The 18,256-nt window shown below is 40.6% G+C and overlaps 1 protein-coding gene across 4 annotated transcripts in view; it reads right to left on the reverse strand.

The window, feature by feature from the left end:
* The window catches only part of mboat1 (membrane bound O-acyltransferase domain containing 1), a 92,389-nt gene that overhangs the window by 49,825 nt on the left and 24,308 nt on the right, over positions 1-18,256 (reverse strand). For 3 of the 4 annotated variants that reach the window (XM_048618069.1, XM_048618062.1, XM_020514567.2), the window contains exons 3-4: positions 10,708-10,785; positions 4,657-4,752 (exon numbers count right to left, since the gene is read on the reverse strand). In XM_048618069.1, coding sequence (XP_048474026.1) covers positions 4,657-4,752; positions 10,708-10,785 — 174 coding nt within the window. The remainder of the gene's footprint in view (positions 1-4,656; positions 4,753-10,707; positions 10,786-18,256) is intronic. The other variant, XM_048618057.1, reaches the window with a different exon arrangement.

Consider the following 18,256-nt stretch of genomic DNA (forward strand, 5'->3'; position numbering starts at 1 on the left):
ATTCAGGTTCAGTGAAGACAGTGTAACCTCAACCCAAAGTGGAATGACATAGAGAGGCAGCACTACTTTAATTCTGCATCAGGATACCTAAAACTGTGAAACATGCCTTTCATTCTCAGCCTATAAGGCAGTTCGAACATCTCACTGGACACTTTTAAACCAACAAAAGGCTCAGTGGCAGCACTGCAAATTGAAGATGTCATATAGTCACATATAAATGATAAACAGCACTATGGCTTATACCGTGTTTAGATAAACTCGTTTTCCTAAGCAATACCTCTTCATACATGTTATGTAGAGCCAGAGTAACATCTAACATTTACAGCTTATGTTTGAAAGTTCTTTCATAGAGAGAATCTTTACAGGTATGCTCAAGGTTGATGACAATTTAGCACCACCAAGGAGTCGAATGGTAAAGGAATACACCTGCCATTACGTCACTGGCCAAAACACAGTCCTCTCATACTTGCCAAACTTGAAGTGAATGAACAGGAGCATGTTAAACTATTTATTTATTGTAGATATCATGAGTACATCAATCATGACCAACTAGGCTGAGTCCCAGGGGTACTATATCTTCAGCAGTCAAAACCTTGAACATGATCAATAGAAATAAAGATCATACTTAATTCTTGCAATGAAAAAGTCCTATAAATTTTGCAGCAACCTGTAACAGCTCTTTCCGTAGTTCAAAACTCAGTCACTCATGTGTTTTTACTTTTCTCAGCCTCTCTTTCACTTCACAGTAAAACCCTTTCACAAAGAAGAGGATTAGAGAGAATTCTGATTTCCTCGTGATATATGTAATGATCGTAACAAAGTCAGCCAGGTGGACCTCATAGAATATGAATTCCCTGATTCAGGCTGTTAATCTGGTCCAATCAGGGAGTACTAGCTGACAGATAAGAACAGGAGTGCCAGTCATCCTGTTCAGTCCGAGAGCTGGCTTAGTGTCAAAGACTCTCCACATAGAAATAAAGGATGACTTGGTGACGGGACACCGGCCTCTGTGGCATTATTTCAATATAGAACTACTGCCAGTTATTATAGTATAGTTGACTGTCTCAGATAAAAAATTGGTCAAGTTATATGACTTTTCAGAAATACAGTGAACAAATATGTGGACATCTTGCAGCACAGAACAATTCTGATTCTTTGTTGCAGCTATGATGAAGAGAGATAAACAACAGAGGTTAAGTGGTTCCTCCAAATGAAATGTTAACTGATTGGTGAAACTACACAATTCACAAACCCTGTGAACAACCCAAAATTGAACTGGTAGTGACAGGATAACTATTTGACTCCATTTGAAAGAATGGTGTACTGTACAGGTTCACAAAGATAGAAACACAGGAAGCTCTATCTTGAACTTTCCTGGTATTATTGATCGAATTAACCTTTAAAAGAAACTACATGAAGGCTTGTTTTCATCCTGGTGTCTTTTGTTAACTGACACTCTAATGTGTAACTTTCAGCACCCTGAGAAGGGCCAAAGATTTGCAGATTATGGGCCCAATTTTCGCCACAGAGAGTGCCTCCATTGCGGCAGACACATCAGGAGTTGAGAATACAAGGCCCATCCCAGAACATGGCATTTCTCATCTGTTGCAGGTGGAGAAATAGCAGCAAGCCATAGTTCAGGCATGCAGTGCTCCAGGAGGCAGCCAGCCATTAAAACACCAGATGCTCCCATGAAATTGTGTTCTAGACAACAAAAACTGCAAAATCCAAAGTGGAGATTCAACTCAGTAAGAGCAGGTCTATTCTCAGTGCATTTTTGTTTTCGGACAGCCAGGGTACCCATTTAGAGGGCTGAAGTTCCAATATATGGACCAAAGATACCTTGGGTATGGGAGTCAGAAATCTGGTCCTTCAGAGAGTTTTTTTTTAAAAAGGGTATTTCCACTGCCATTTTGGACAGTTAACAGTGAAGACAGTGGTGTGTAAAAAGTGCATAAACTCTGAGGATCTGTCCAACTTGTCAAGACACGTCAAGAAGTGTCAATGTGTCATTAAAACTCAAGACCTATCGGCCTGTCAAGTGTCAATTAATGTCAACAAATGTCAACCCGTCAAGATGTATATTTATAAATGAGAATTCTTTTCTCAATAGAGTATAATCTACAGAAATGTTAAGTAACAGCACTATTTTTTTTCTCCTATGTGCATGGTACTTGTGGATACTCAATGCATCAGCATGGTAGATGAAGGTAGGAGGAGGAAAGATCGGTTAAGGAAAGTTGGCACTATGCTGGCATAGGGGAATGAATAGGGTCTCGAAGGATGGGTAGAGGACATTTGGTTGCACTGTGTATGGCATCTTGAGACATGGCAAGTATGCAGGGGTGAGGGAGAATGAAGAGGATGTGACATGTAAGGCTGAAACAATGTTTTATATTTCCCCCTTTGGAGAGGTAACATACTCCTTTAGATCTAGTCCCAAGATACCCTTGATGGAGGTATGGTGTCCTTTGGGATTGTGAAAAGACATGCTTGCACATAAAAAGTGCATAAAATTCTTAGGTGTATGAAAGTTGTCAAGAACTTGTCAAAAACATATGTGGAGTTTTTCTTTAAATTACTAGCTATTTCAGAATGCCTTTCGTCTAAAGCCATTACAGGATTTGTGCTGCAGGACTGATTTACCAAATTATAATTTTCAGAGTGAGGTGCCTGACAGACAGCTCCAATTGCTCATTTAATTGAAATGTTTCTTTAAATGTGACACTAAGCACTCAAGTAAAATGGTTATTTTGATAAAACATTGAGCGCTAAGTGAAATGATTGTTGACGTAAGGAGCCATTTGAAGAATTTCAATGTGTTTGGCCACCTTTTTGTATTAATATGTTGCTTCTCTAATAGTGATATCCTCAATAGACTGGTAACATTTATTTTCTGTCAGGGTGCCTCCCGATTAATGCCACACTGAACGATAGATAAGTTGGCACAGAGAAGCAAGAGCAAAGGGTGGTGGGTGAGGTTTATTACTTGAAATTGAGTTGGCATAACAGCTATAAAAGGACCATGGGAATGACTGAGGTCACACAGGGCACAAGAAGCTATGGGAAATAGGTATAAGGTGGTATGGGTGATAATGAGGGCTAGGTGGAATGGGTAAATGGTCAAAGTGCAGCATAAGGAGCATGAAGGCCTGAGGGATTTGTAGATAGGTAGAGGGTGGCAGAGAGTGGGCTTGGAGTATAAGGGGAATGAGGGGTAAGAGGAAGGCGGGGGGAAGATGTTTTCTGTTTTATTGCTTACTTTTAAACTTTGAACACAACATTAGATTTCCAAGGGAAACTTGCTCCTTGGCTCATGTAAGGTTTCACCAGTTGCCTGGCCCAACTCCAAATCCACTGTGGCCTGCTGGACCGAGAATCAAAACCGCAGGCAGCCATTTTAAAGGGCAGGCTCACAGTATCAAGATTTGTCCCAAGTCAGGAACAAAAATCAGGACAAAAGTAGAAATTGAGGGACAAAGTTAGCAGGTCCGGCAAAATCAGGGCCTTTGTATTTTAATTGATATTTTTGGGCAGAATTAAAGGGCAAGGATTAAAAAACAGAGACAGCAGGTGGCTTATTTGTTGACTCCAATTAAAACTGCACTTCAAAGACATGCTGATATAAAAGGGACAACAATGTTCTGTTTAACAATGGGGGTGACAGAGCATGGAGAATCTTTTGCTGCAATGTTCCCTCTAATAACTTTTTGTATTTCACAGCACTGCGTGTTCTCCTCAAGACTGACATGCTTCCATGCATCTTAAAGGAAACGTTGCATACATGAGGCCAGCACATATCCATCTGCTGCATGACCATGCACTCAGAGTTTAGAGCCTACTATAAACACACACGCTTCATATATCCATCCACACACACACACACACACACACACACACACACACAGAAATACAGCGAAACATCCTTCTACATAGTCCATTATTAATGCATCTCAATTCTGCCATTGAACTGGATATATTCTAATATATATCTATATTCTAATAGAAAACTCTGGAGCTCCCTGTATTGTGAAATCCATCGATTCTATACACTGCGGTGCACATTTCACAACACCAGCAATAGAATTTTCCAATCCTTTGAAAAACACAAGTCATGCTTTTATTTCACTTCTAGCCAGGAAAAATCCTGACATACCAGCAAATGAGCCAGATAAGGAAATGAGCCAACACAAAATACGGTAGTATTGATGGCCACCGCATTGATGGAAGATCTTAGTAAAATAACCCAGGGAAGTTGTCATTTCACCATGGCCCCTTCATATTACAACACTGACACTGAAGACAGAGGTAGGGCACTGAGCAATCCAGTAATACAACTGAAGAAAACTTTTATTCTTCCTTAGCTTCAACACCAGTTGGAAAACACTCTGCAAAGTCAACACAGAAAACAAAATCCCAAGAAATAAATTAGAAAACGGGAATTCTATTTCACAAAAGAAAATGTTAGAGTTTGCTTTACTCAACTTGTTAAAGGTACCTCAAAACTTTCGCAAAAACAAAGTGTATAGTAATTTCCTTATGTTTATCCAAGTAAATAATTGTACTCCTTATGCTCCTTTAGTGTTCTTCTTTAACAGGTCACTTTCAAATTTAAATACTAAATTACAACTGAGAAATATCTGAAAACAAACTCACCCAGAGAAATCTGTGGCCAACAGTCCATAATTAAAGATATATACTCTGCTAATTTGACACAGTGTGAGATAGCTCATTGCTGCTACAAATGAATACCTAAAAGAAAAAGAAACACAAATGTACTGAAATTATTATGATGTTACAGATAATAAAAATAAATTATTGGGAGAAGTGGTTTTTGAGGAAATTGTCAGAGGAGGGGGGAAAAATGGAGAGACTTAAGTCACCTCAAAGTCTTTACGGCAAAAGGCACAATGGTAGATGATGAAAAACAGGGATGGACAAGTGTCAAGTTACAAAACCCATTCTAGCAGGAGGAAACTTGAATTGATATTTTTCATCTCCTAAACTCAAGGTTGCTGAGGCCAACTTGAGCTGCCTCCTCAACCATTGAGCCTGCAAGGATCAGTTGGCGGAGGACAAATTCATTGCCACAATCCAGGACATCCTGGTCTGTATGACAAACTATCACTGGGACAGTGTACAATTCATTGAGTCACCAAGGTGTTAACACATTTCGCAAATGTTTGGATACATGCTAAATTTTCCTCAGTTTTTATAGTTTCAATATCATTACTTCACCAACCTCTACACCATTGTATATGCAAACCCACAGATATACACCTCATCTTACATATGTAAGAGTCAATTGCATGCAAGTTAAAACACAAAGTCAATACTAATTTGAATTGTTCAGATTAAGCAAAGGCCAAGGTTCAAGACAATGACATTAATGTAGGGGATGGAAAAAGAGTAAGGAGGTGGAAGGGGAGAGCACAGAGAACCTAGTGGGAGAGAAAGGGACACAGGAGAAAGGAAGACCATGGAGGAAAAGAAAACAGAGGAGGAAAAGTGGACAGAGGAGCATGGAGATGGATATTAAGGAGGGGAGGAGAGGGACAAAAGCTTGGCAGTGACAGGGGAGGGGAATGAATATGGCGTACTGGAGATGAAGAGATGAACAGCGAGGAAGTCAAGGATCAGAAAATTATCCAGGACAGGTTACTGCTAATGGAAAACTTTGAACTGTCCAAAGACTGCTAGTGGAGAAGTGGTTGTTTAATTTCCATGGTAATGGATGCAGCCACATCATTCTTGTTGCACTGAGGGAAGAAGGATGGAGTGGGGAAGGGAGACCGAAGCAGAAGGGAAATGGATGAGGTAGGAGGTAAGAAGCAGGTAGGGAGAGGAGAAAGGAAGAGAGGGGAGTGGAAAACAGTGGGTGGGAGATTATAAGGATGAAATAGGGAAAAAGAGAGAGTACAGCAACAAGGCTGTTCAGTGAATAAATCGACCAAGGCAAGACCCATTACAATGTAATATATTAAACAAAATCCATTCCAGCTTCTGATGCATAACAGAAACTCCGACGTAAATTTGTAATATAGTTAGCTCCGTGTTTCATCGATAAAAATCAAATTGTACAGGTTCAGACAGAGTGAAAAGTGCTTTTAGTTTAGCTTTTTCCAAAACAGACAGGTCTGGGGCAGAAGTCCTGAGTGGCTTAAAAAGAAATTCCAAAACGCAGAAAATTGCTGGAACCTGAATATGGTACGTTCATGTGTTTACTCTGAAAGTATAGAAGTGTGTAAATGTCAGAAGGTACGTCCAGAAATCAGTTACAGCTGTGCCAAAAGAATCAGGAACATTTAAAATGGAGATATGTGACCCTGCGAGAAGGTTTGAATATCTGTAAAGTTGCTCTTGAGGGTAAATGCTTTAAATCCTTATTTATCTTAAGAAGACTATTTCAAATAGTTCTTGTATTGTGTAATACAGCAAATACTCCTTTTTTCCTTGTGTGCAATAAATATTTATGTTCTTTTGTTAAAAGTACATTGCAGCCTCTTGTGAATATGTTCAATAACTGACCACCACAGTAAACAAACAGAAAAAATAAAACTTATTCCCTATCAAGTCAGGTTTTTCTCTGGAATCTGACCAGTCCCAATATCATTAGCTGGAATCATAAAAGCATGGTTTAAGGATTATCTAACAAGCAGAATAAATGGATCATTTCCACATTGGCAGGTTGTGACAAATGGGGTACTGCAAAGATCAGTACTTAGGCCCCAGCTATTCACAATGTATGTCAATGATTTGAATATGGGGACCAAACGTAATATTACCAAGCCTGCAAATAACACAGAGCTAGGTGAGAATGCATGATGTCAGCAAGATGTGAAGTGGCCTCAAGACATTTTGGACAAGCTTTGTGGGAACGTGGAAGATGGAATACAACGTGGAAAAATGTGGGAGGAAGAACCAATGTGCATAGTAATACTTAAATGTTAAGAAGTTAGAAAGTGTAGATGTAGAAGGAAATTTGGGTGTCCTCATCAAGACAAGCATGCAGGTGCAGCAAGCCATTAGGAAGACTAATGTTATATTGGCCTTTTCTAATTCATTCACAGGATGTGGACGTTGTTGGCCAGCATTTATTGCACATTCCTACATGTCCAGAGGACAGTTAAGAGTCAATGATTTCATTCCCTAAAAGACATTAGTGAACCAGATTGGTTTTGTTCCCCTACAATTAACAACAGTTTCATGGTCACTCTTAATTTCAGACTTTTATTAAATTCAAATTCCATGATCTGCCGTGGCAAGATTCAAACCTAGGTCCCCAGTACATTTGCTGGGACTCTGGATTAATAGTCTAGCAACAATACTATAGGCCATCACCTCCGCTCATCACAAAAGGATTTCATTACAAGAATAGTAAAGTCTTCCTTCAGTAACTTGGTTAGACTGCACCTGGAGCATTGTGCGCCGATTTGGTCTCTTTCCCTTAGAGATGATATTATTGTCCAGACAGAGTGCAACAATGGTTCACCAGACTTGCGCCCAGGATCAGGGGGCTGTCCTGTAAAGAGAAACTGAGATAACTAGGCTCTCACTGGGGAGACGAACCTGGGCACACAATTTCATATTGGGTGGAAAGCAACTGAGGACAGAGATGAGAATTTTAGTTCACTCAGAGGATGGTGAATTCTATATCCCTAGAAAAGTGTAGATGGCAATGGTTCTTTATGCCAACTGTATAAAAAAAAGACAACAGGCTGGAAAATGCTTCAGTTCCAAAGAAGTCTTTAGACTCAAAACATTAACTGTTTTTCTTTCCACAGATTCTGCCATACCCGAGTTTCTCCGGCATTATCTGTTTTTATTTCAGATTTCCAGCATCTGTTGTATTTTACTATTCTACGTAATAGTTTGATTTGTATTTCTACATTGTATGCATTAAGAAGGGGAAATATGGTTTTCGTTTCATTTTAGATTCAGTCATTGAGTACATTTGGTTAATTACACAAAGGGATATGGGAACAGTGTGCAAACAAAGCATTGAGCTGGATGATTAGCCACGGTCATAGCAAATGGCAGAGCTGGCTCGGTAGACTAAATAGAGATAGTAATAACTGTCAATGCTGGAGTCAGAGATAACAGTGTGGAGCTGGAGGAACACAGTAGGCCAGGCAGCATGACAGGAGCAGGAAAGCTGACATTTCGGGTCAGGATCCTTCTTCAGAAATTTCTGCTGCTCTTCTCATGCTGCCTGGCCTGCTGTGTTCCTCCAGTTCCACACTGTGTTGTATCTGTCGGCAGACTAAATAACCTATTTCTACTCCAATATGCCAATATATTAAAAACAATGAACAATATAAACTATTTTTAATTTGGAGCAGTTTGAATTATCTGTCATGTTGAATTGAAACGGTGTAGAATATCTCAAATTTTTGCGCAATTCAAAGGATCGATCTGCTTGAACATCCAATCTTGAATGGGTCCCTGTCAGTGGAATCTACTGCTACAATTCAAATTCATCTTCTTTCAAATAAGGTAGAGCAACAGATCACAATCAACTATAAAAATACATTATAGTTATATAGTGCCAACCATGGGTTCAGGACATCCCAAAGCATTTTACAGTTAATTATGCACTTTTAGAAGATTAATCATAATGGGTTGTAGGAAACTTATCTTGCTGGAAAATCCTAACGAATTTGTAAAGTCTGGAAGTGACCCTTATTTTCTGCAATAAAGGATTACTACTTCAAGCAGCATCAAGCTTGAAGTCCAAAGTTGGCATATTGGGTGCCAAGAAACATTCCCAAGCAGTTAACAGCTGATGAACTGATAATAAGCTGGTGTCCTCATTTTACTTAATACTATGTTTAATGTCATCTGAGTGTTCCTCTTGGTGTTTTATTTGGAATGGCATGTCAGGGTAACAAAGGACTCAAGAAACTCAGGTGTGGCAGCATCTGTAGAGAGAGAAACTGAGGTAATATTTCAACTCCCATGACTCTTCTTTGGAAGAGTCTTCAGTTGCCAGACTTGCTGAGTGCCTCCAGCAGTTAGTTTTTATTTCAGATTTTCAGCATCTGCAGTACTTTTAGTTCACCTTTAAGGTGGTGCAAAGGTTAACAAGGAGTGAAGGCCATGTGATTAGTATTGTTTTTGAAACGAGAACCTATGTAAAAAGAACAGTTTTATGGGAATATAATAGCAAAATACTGCACATGCTAAAGAGCTGAAATAAAAGCAGAAAACGCTGGAGAAACTCAGCAGGTCTGGCAGCACCTGTAGAGAAACGGAGTTTACTACTTGAGTTCAGTGTGATTTCTTCAGATTGTTTTCTTAAATGAAAAAAATCACTGCTGTATTAAAATCAGAGTCCACGTATACTGCAAAATAAAAAATACGTATGTACATTAGTATAACTAAAAACAGACAAGGATCCAGCCAAATTTACATAAATTTATAGCTAGGGAAGGCAAATGGTTGTTAGTAAAGAAAAACAAATAAGATCTACCAGAGTGAAGGAAATCCATTCAGGGCATGTGGGTATTTTTGACCAGGCCAGCATTTATTGCTTATCCCTAATTTCCCAGTGTGATGTGCTCTTGTTTCAAAAACAGTACCAATGTAAAAGAACACTTTTATGGCAATACAATAGCAAAATACTGCAAAGGCTGACAACCTCAAATAAAAGCAGAAAGTGCTGGAGAAATTCAGCACGTCTGGCAGCATCACAGATGGTGGTGAGCTGCCTACTTGAACCACTGCAGTCCATGGGGCATAGGGTTGCTGTTAGGAAGAGAATTCCAGTATTTTGACCCAGTGGCAGTAAAGCAACAGCGTTATAGCTCCAAATCAGGATCATAGAATCATAGTACGTGTGGCCGAGCCTTTCGACCCAATAAGTCCAAACCGACTCTTCGAAGAGCATCCAACCCCCCTACCCTGTCCCTGTAACCCTGGATTGGTTACCTAATCCACCTAATTTACACATCCTGAACACTACTGGAAATTTGCCAAGGCCAATCCACCTAACCTGTACATCTTTGAACTGTGGGAGGAAACTGGAGCACCCGGAGGAAACCCACGCAAACAGAGAGAATTTGTGCAAACTCCACACAGACAGTTGCCCGAGGCTAGAATTGAACCCAGGTGCCTGACGCCATGAGGCAACAGTGCTAACCACTGAACCACCGTGCTGTCCCATGGTGTGTGATTTAGATGGGGACTTGCAGGCAGTGTTGTAGCAAGATCAAATCTGTGCAGCAACACGCTGTATTTCAAATACTCCCATTCAAGTCTCAAGCACAATTATATTGTGACGGAAAACATTTTATGCTAATTCAACAAACTGTGTCACACCAAGGCTGTAATTACATCAAGGTTTCAAACTCAGCCTCAGTACAGAACAAAGGTGCACTAACTACAGACTTCTGCATTGTCCTTGTACGTTAACCTGTTGCATTTGCTCAGTTTGAAACTTCTTAACTTTTAAAAGATGTACAATGCATAGTTCTCAGGAAGAGAAATACTGATAGAGATCCAAAGAGAAGATCACAGCACCAACACAACCCCTTGAAAATAGATTTATGGTCTATATGTGAGGTTAGAGAAAAGTGGTATATTTCAAAGAAATGATTATATCCAAAATGCATCTATGCTATCTTCTTTAAAAGTTTTCAAATTTAGGCAGTATTTCCAAATTGGTGCCTTTTCTGAAGAAAAGATTACACATACTGGGTTCTGTACCTGTGAATGTTTGAGACGTTCGCTGTTATCATAATGCAGTAACACAAAGAAACTTCTATAAAAATGTGCAATGAGTACCTGGAGAAGGAACAGCAAAACAAAGATTAGTTTCTAAGCCCAACTGAAAATAATTGCTCTTCGCATTTTAACAACCATTACTTTATTTGCATTTAGGAAAACAGGAACAATAACAGATCCATTGAGCTCCCCAAGGCCTTTCTGCCATTCAATTAGATCCTGGCTGACCTTGATCTTAAATTCATTTACTTACCTAGTTCTGATATTCCTTAATGCCATTATTGAATAAACGCTGAATATATAAACACAGGCGCAGGTAATTTAGCCCAGGACTCTAAATTTCCACTAAGGCAGATATAGTTCTAACCCTTTCTTTTAAATCAACAGTTTACTCCTTATTCCCCTTTCCTTCAGCTATTTAACATGCTCTTAAATGTTAACATAGTCCATGCTTTAATCATGTACTCTGGCAGAGTATTACACAGCCTCTCACTCCGTTTTATTAAGAAAAGGAAAATCCCCAACTCTTTTTTTTCATTCTTTCAGATGCTATGGGCAGCATTGGCAAAGCCAACATTTGTTCCTCATCCTAATTGCTCTTGAACGGAGTGGTTAGTTCGAGCAGTTAAGAGTCAACCACACTGCAGTGGATGTGGAGTCACATGTAGGCAAGATCATATTTCTTTGCCAATGGACATTCACAAAATAAATGTGTTTTATGACAATATGGTCACTATTAGGCTAGCTTTTAATTCCAGATTTTTAGTGATTATTTTTTGTAATGATTGATGGTAGTTGGGAAGCTCACCATTACCAAGACTAACTAAGCCACTATCTCCCCAGTGTAGTAAATCTCTTGGATTTAATTTTATAATCAATGCCTTGTTCTACACACCTCTGTGTTACTGGAAACAATATATTCTATCAACGTTGCTCCAAACCTTACTACTTCCATCCCTTTAAGCTCTTTAAAATCATTCTTTGTCCACCACTCAGAATGCAGTCCTAGGTTTCTCACCGAGATATCAGCTTCTCCCTCAGACTCTGCATTAAATGCCTCATCTTCAATGATTTCATTCTCTACCTCAGCTCCACGTGTCCTCTAAATTCCTCACTCTCGTCTACTCCCCAACAAATATATTCTCCCAACTAAATCTGTGGCCTTCCTAACAACCTCACCATTAACTTAAAGACCATCTCCAATCAGTTTGTTGTATTGCATCTTTCTGGGACTTTCCTATCCCACCTCCTTCTGTATCAGTTGCTGGATAACATTATTCAGACTAATTTTACAGTTCTCCTTTAATGTTCAAACTACTTACCTTTGGCCTTCCATTTATCACAATATATTTGCAGCTACTTCATCAATGACTTTCCCTACTTCATAAGGTCAGAGTAAGGATATTCAGCACTATTCGGAACTCCTGAGATATTGCAGCAGTCCATGTTCAAATGCATCAAGATCTGGACAATATGCAGGCTTGGTCTGACAAGTGGCAAGTAACATTTGCACCACACAAATACCAGGCAATGACCATCTCCAATAAGAGACATCGAATCACCACTCCTTGGCATTCAATAGCGTTACCATCACAGACTGCTCCACTATCAACATAGTGGAGGTTACCATTGACCAGAATCTCAACTGCACTCAAGGCATAAACACAGTGACTACGAGGGGAGGTCAGAGATTAGGAATACTGCTGCAAGTAACTCACCTCCTGATCCAAACACTCCCCAAAGCCTGTCCACCATTTACAAGGTACAAGTGCGATGTGTGATAGAATACTCCTCACTTGTCTGGTTGAGTGCAGTCCAAACAACACTCAAGAAGCTTGACACCATCCAGGACAAAGCACCCTGCTTGATTAGCGTCACATCCACAAACATCTAGTCCATTCACCACCAACACTAATCTAGAAGATGCACTGCAGAAATTCACCAAAGATCCTCAGATAGTACCTTCCGAACCCACAATCACCTCCATCTTGAAGGAGGAGGACAGCAGATGCACGGGAACACCACCATCTGTAAGTTCCCCTCCAAACCATTCACCGTCCGGACTTGGAAATTTATTGCCGTTCCTTCGCTGTCACTGGGTCAATATCCTGGAATTCCCTCCTTAAGGGCATTGTGAGTTTACCTACAGCACATGGACTGCAGCTCACCACTACTTTCTCAAGGTCAACTAGGGACAGGCAATATATGTTAGCCAATGATATTAATGTCCAAAAGTGAAAAAAGTTAAGCCATTCCACATCCAAAACACTGAAATCTTTGAAATCTTCATCCCCAGAAATAGTTTGAATCTCTCTATTTTGCCAATAAAGGCCTGATCCTAATTCGATATCATTTTCTCTGCTAGCCCTGTCTATTCCAGCCAAAGACCACATCTTCACGAACTTTCTCACCTTCACCATGTTCATCTGAATCCATGTTCTTTCATCCCTCCCTTCACCTCAGCATGGAAACCACGTCAATACACCTCCAAGCCCACACTCTTGAATTCCCTCCCCAAACCTTTCTGTTTGTGTACCTCACTCTCTTCCCTTAAGGCCTTCTTTTAAAAACTTCCTTCCTTCTATTACGTCCTTCCCTGGCATGGGTTGGACTTGCACTCTTCAATGGACGAGAAGCCCCTGACATAAGTGCTGCTGATCAATTTGACTGACTGACCACTTTACTAGTCCTAGCAGCTCCTGACCTCAGGAGTGGGTGTTGCTCAGACTAAAAGAAAGCTCCAGGAAGAGGTTTGTGGTGATGGGAGACAGATAAGGCCCAAGGGTCGGGGGAAAGAGCTCCCAATGCACTGGCTCTCACCTGGTGTACAGCACTGTTACTCAGTGTGCAGGCCAGTGAGTCTGTTACCTTTGGCCTTTGCCCCTTTCCTGAGCAGAGCTGAGCCAATCAAATCACGTGCCGCTTCTGCTGTGGGTCGTCCCAGAGCCGAGCAGAAAACACATCGACTATGGCAGCTGGTGCGCACAGTTCATTTGTTGGAGTGTGCAGGGTGTCATAGCAATCTGAGTTTTGGCAGATTTCTCTGACTGCTGACAAACCACTTAAGATGAGTTAATGTGGCCCCATGGAGAACAAACTTGCTGCATTAGCTCAGAAAGACACATCACTTGTGGTCCCACCACTGCCACTCCGCCAGTTCCTTTGCTGTTGGTTGTCAGCCATCCAACCTAACTCTCTATGCCCATGCCAAGTTTGACCTGTCTGAAGTTGGGCCTTCTCGGCTTACAGCTGCTCAATGGTGTCCTGCACGGTCATGTCCAATCTCCTGTCACTGAAAAACAGTAGCTTTCCACTATCTATGTTGCAACTACTGGGGGTTGCACTGCTCTGAAACACTAAAGAGAGAGAGTAGCAGGGAAATGTACTAGGACGATTAGTTGAGTTTTGAATGGAATGTTGAATGTTTAGTTGGATAAAATTGGCTTGGAATGGATGTTTTTAGGTGGTTTTATTTCATGACTGTGACTAAGGAAACACTATGATGATTTACATTCCAGAGTTAAACATAACAAGGATCAAATTCATAGGACAGAAGTGGAACTAGATTAGTTGCTGGAAGGGATGTTAGTTTTTTTTAAAAAGAACAAAAAAAAACACGTGTTGTTTAGAACACACTGGTTCCTTTTCTCTCCTTAATTTTGCTCTACCTCCATCTTAGAAAAAGATATGCCATTCCAATTATTTCCAATTAGGAACACGAATGGCTTGTGGAATCATGGCAAATCTTTTGTTAGCAATGAGAACAATCCCAACTTCAGATTTAGCTTCTCATTATTTATGGATGCATTGGTATGCAAAACCGATAAAGCATCATACTGATCAAAGTTCTGGAGATCTGTCTTGGACTAAGAACTCCAAAAGATTGTTTCCCACCCAATTCTGAACAACTCAGATCAATCCGGGTAGAGTCTCTAGTCTGACTGAACTTTGCACACAACTATCAGGGCAGCATCTGAGCACTATCATTGATCTTGGTGGCTCAGCTTAGGGACGAGAAAACTGAGCCAGGAATTGCTTCGCCTGGACACATTTAATACATACAATCAGGGAACACATGCAAGTTCATCTACAATTCCCTCCGTGCACAAAATATCTGCCAAGTCATTATTAATATTCTGTGATGTGTGATGACAGCTATCACTTGGAAGAACACATCCAGCTAGCCCTCAGAATGGTTGCTGCTTTCAAGGCAGATGATCATAGAAGGACGAATGCCTGTTCAGTTACAGACATGTACTCCTAGTTCTAGCAGATAACACCATGCACATACACAAACTCGCCTACTTAAGATCCAAGAGTTGGCAACAATTTCATCCAACATATACCATACATGTGTTTCATTATTTGTCTTATTTCCACTTAGACTTGGCAAAATGATACCATTTACCTGCTATTAATTAATCTCTCCTGCTCTCTTCCTTACCCGCATATCTTCCTTTTTGTTCTTCTTTCCACCTTCCCCAATTTCACTTTCTCAAAAATTATTAGATATTTAATATTTTTCGGTTTGATGACAAGTCAAGATACAAGTCATAGAGCTGTATGCCATAGAAACAGACCCTTTGGTCCAACTCGTCTGTGCCAACTAGATATCCTAAATTAACAAAGTCACATTTGCCAGCATTTGGCCCATATCCCTCAAAACCTTTCCCATTCATATCCAGGTGTACAGCTCGATGAACACAGCAGGCCAAGCAGCATCAGAGGAGATGGAAGGCTGACGTTTCGGGCCTAGACCCTTCTTCAGAAACATTTTCTGGTTATCTCAGATTCTCCAGCATCTGCAGTTCCTACTATCTCCCATTCATATCCAGATGCCTTTTAAATGTTGTAATTCTATCAGCCTCCACCACTTCCTCTGGCAGCTCAACCCACACACACTACCCTCTGCCTGAAAATGTTGCCCCTTGGGTCCCTTTTAAATCTTTACCTTCTCACCTTAAACTTATGCCACCTTTGGACACCCCACCCTGGGGAAAAGACCTCACAAACTGTTTCTCCCTTCACAAATGTAGCCTGATGTCCTAAATATTTCTAGAAGTTACTGTTTTTATTCAAGACTTCCAGCGTTCACAGTATTTTGCTTATATAAATGAAAAAATTATCAATCTGTGATTCAACATGGACAATTGAAACCAATTTGAGAAACAAACAGAAATACTACCCCAGCCTGGTAGCACTAATCAATAGCGGAATGCCAGTCTGTTTCCATTGTCCTGCTCCCTAATAGAGCTTCGTGCTTCTGGACAAGTCTTCTGATACCAGCTGCTTCAGAAAAGGAGACAAACTTTCAAAGTCAAAGTCAACAACTTCCTCATAATCCCCGAATGAGAACTGATCTCAAATGAAACTTGCAGCAAGCTAAAGGGATTGACATGGTAGATGCAGACAAGATATTTCTCCTGGCTAGGGAGTCTAGAACCGGGGACATTATTTTAAAATAAAGGGACTGCCACTTAAGTCCCAGATGAGGAGAAGATTTTTTTGAACTTTGGAACTCTCTACCACCGAAGGTGATGGAGGCTCAAACAACCGAGTACACTTAAGGTAGAGATTGATAGATTTCTTATTACTAGTGGCGTACAAGGCCATGGGGATAGGATGGGTAAAAGGCAAGTGAAGTATTCAACCAGCCATAATTATATTGAATGGTGGGGTAAGCTTAATGGGATGAATAATCTACTCCTGTTCCTATGTTACAATGGGAAACCAACTAGGCTGCATGTCACCATGTTACTGCCTCCAACAGCTGACATTGCTCAAGCCAATAATTAAGATAAAATAAGGCTTTCTGCAGTTACACACTAGGTTATAAAAGTCTACAAATTTTAAGTCATGTGAATTAAAAATAAATGCAACACAAGAAGTGATTTTGTCTGAAATGTATCAGAGCTCTGCGTCTATGGGATTTCGAATACTAGGAAGCCTCTTTTCAGGTTTGGAATGTAATAAAAATGGGTTACTGAAGAGTAGCTACAATCCTAATGCAACCTATGGGCCAACTGACGCCCACTTCCTCTTTGGTGCTTTTCTGAAGTGTTGCTTCACAGAATTCTGGGAATGCCATCATTGCCAGCACATCTGCATGGTGACTTAGTTGGATTTCAATACTGTCCGTTTATTGCAAAACTCAGCAAGGACTACTGATCAGAGGTACAGCTATTACAACTTCCTCACAAGCCAACCATAAGGGTTGCATTAAAACGGAATTATTAATCCAGTAGCAAAAACTGAAAATGTTGGGTATTTTAAGCAGATCAATTAACTTCATGTGTCTCTCCACATATGCTAATATTTCAGGCCAACCGCCTTTCATCAGAACTGAAAATTAGGGTGGAACAAGTTTTAAGCAAGTATGCAGACAGGAAGAGAGACATGAATGACAGAAATATGAACAGCTGCTCATTGAAACTAAAAGAAAAGCAAGCCAAAACCAGGAATAAGGAAGGAAACAAAATGAGAGCAGAAACTTTGATCTGAAAACATTGAATTCAATGTTGAGTCCAGGAGGCTGTCAAGTGCCTAATGGAAAAAAATGAAGTACTGCTACTAGAGATTACATGGAGCTTCATTGGAACACTGCACAAAATCAAAGACACAGATATCCACGGGGAGCTAAGTGGAGCATTGAAATACATGGCATAGGGATGCTTAAAGCCAGGCTGACAAACCAATTCCATATTCACAACTTCTGTTTCTTTACTAGAATTATCAAAACTACCTTTTTGCCTTGATCCACACAGTTTTGACCATTTAATCATTCCTGCCTGCTAACTTACCACTGACTTTACTATTCTTTCATATGTACAGTGCTCCATACTCATCTTTCAAGCCTTATGAAAATACGAAAATGGCCACTGGCCCAGAGTACAATGGTGTGTTGTGGGAAAGGCCAGCCCTCGTGCTCCAGCACTTTGTTACAGCTGTGACAAGAGAAATTAAAAGCCCTCTCATACTCCTCCATGCCACCTCATTCCCCCAACCCAACAGCTCCTCACACTCTCCATGCAAACCCAGGCCTTTCTATACGTTCCTCATGGCCATTGACAGCCTTGATGCATGCCAACCCAGAACAGTCCATGCTCTCCAATCACCATTCTATGCACTCACACCCTCCAGGCCAACTTATTCTGCATCAGTTACAGACAGACAGACAGACAAATATGTTGAGATTAAATAAACTTATTCAGTGTCTATTTTTGAATAGTGAATTCATCAATAAGCCCTCATCCATAAAAGCTGTCACTATATATACCTTCTTTTAATCCCTTACAAAAACAAGCATTGTAATCACAGCCCCACTGGCTGAAGAGGTTTGGAAGCAAGGTCTGGCTGGATTGCGGGCGAGAGAGAGTGTGTGTGTGGGCGAGAGACAGAGTGTGTGCGGGCGAGAGAGAGAGAGAGTGACTGGGCGAGTGAGAGTGTGTGTCTGTGAGAGAATCTGTGAGAGAGTGAGAGAGAGAGCGAGAGCGGGAGAGAGCGAGAGCGGGAGAGAGCGAGAGCGGGAGAG

The sequence above is a fragment of the Rhincodon typus genome, chromosome 2 (genome assembly GCF_021869965.1).
Source record: "Rhincodon typus isolate 14 chromosome 2, sRhiTyp1.1, whole genome shotgun sequence".
NCBI lineage: Eukaryota > Metazoa > Chordata > Chondrichthyes > Orectolobiformes > Rhincodontidae > Rhincodon > Rhincodon typus.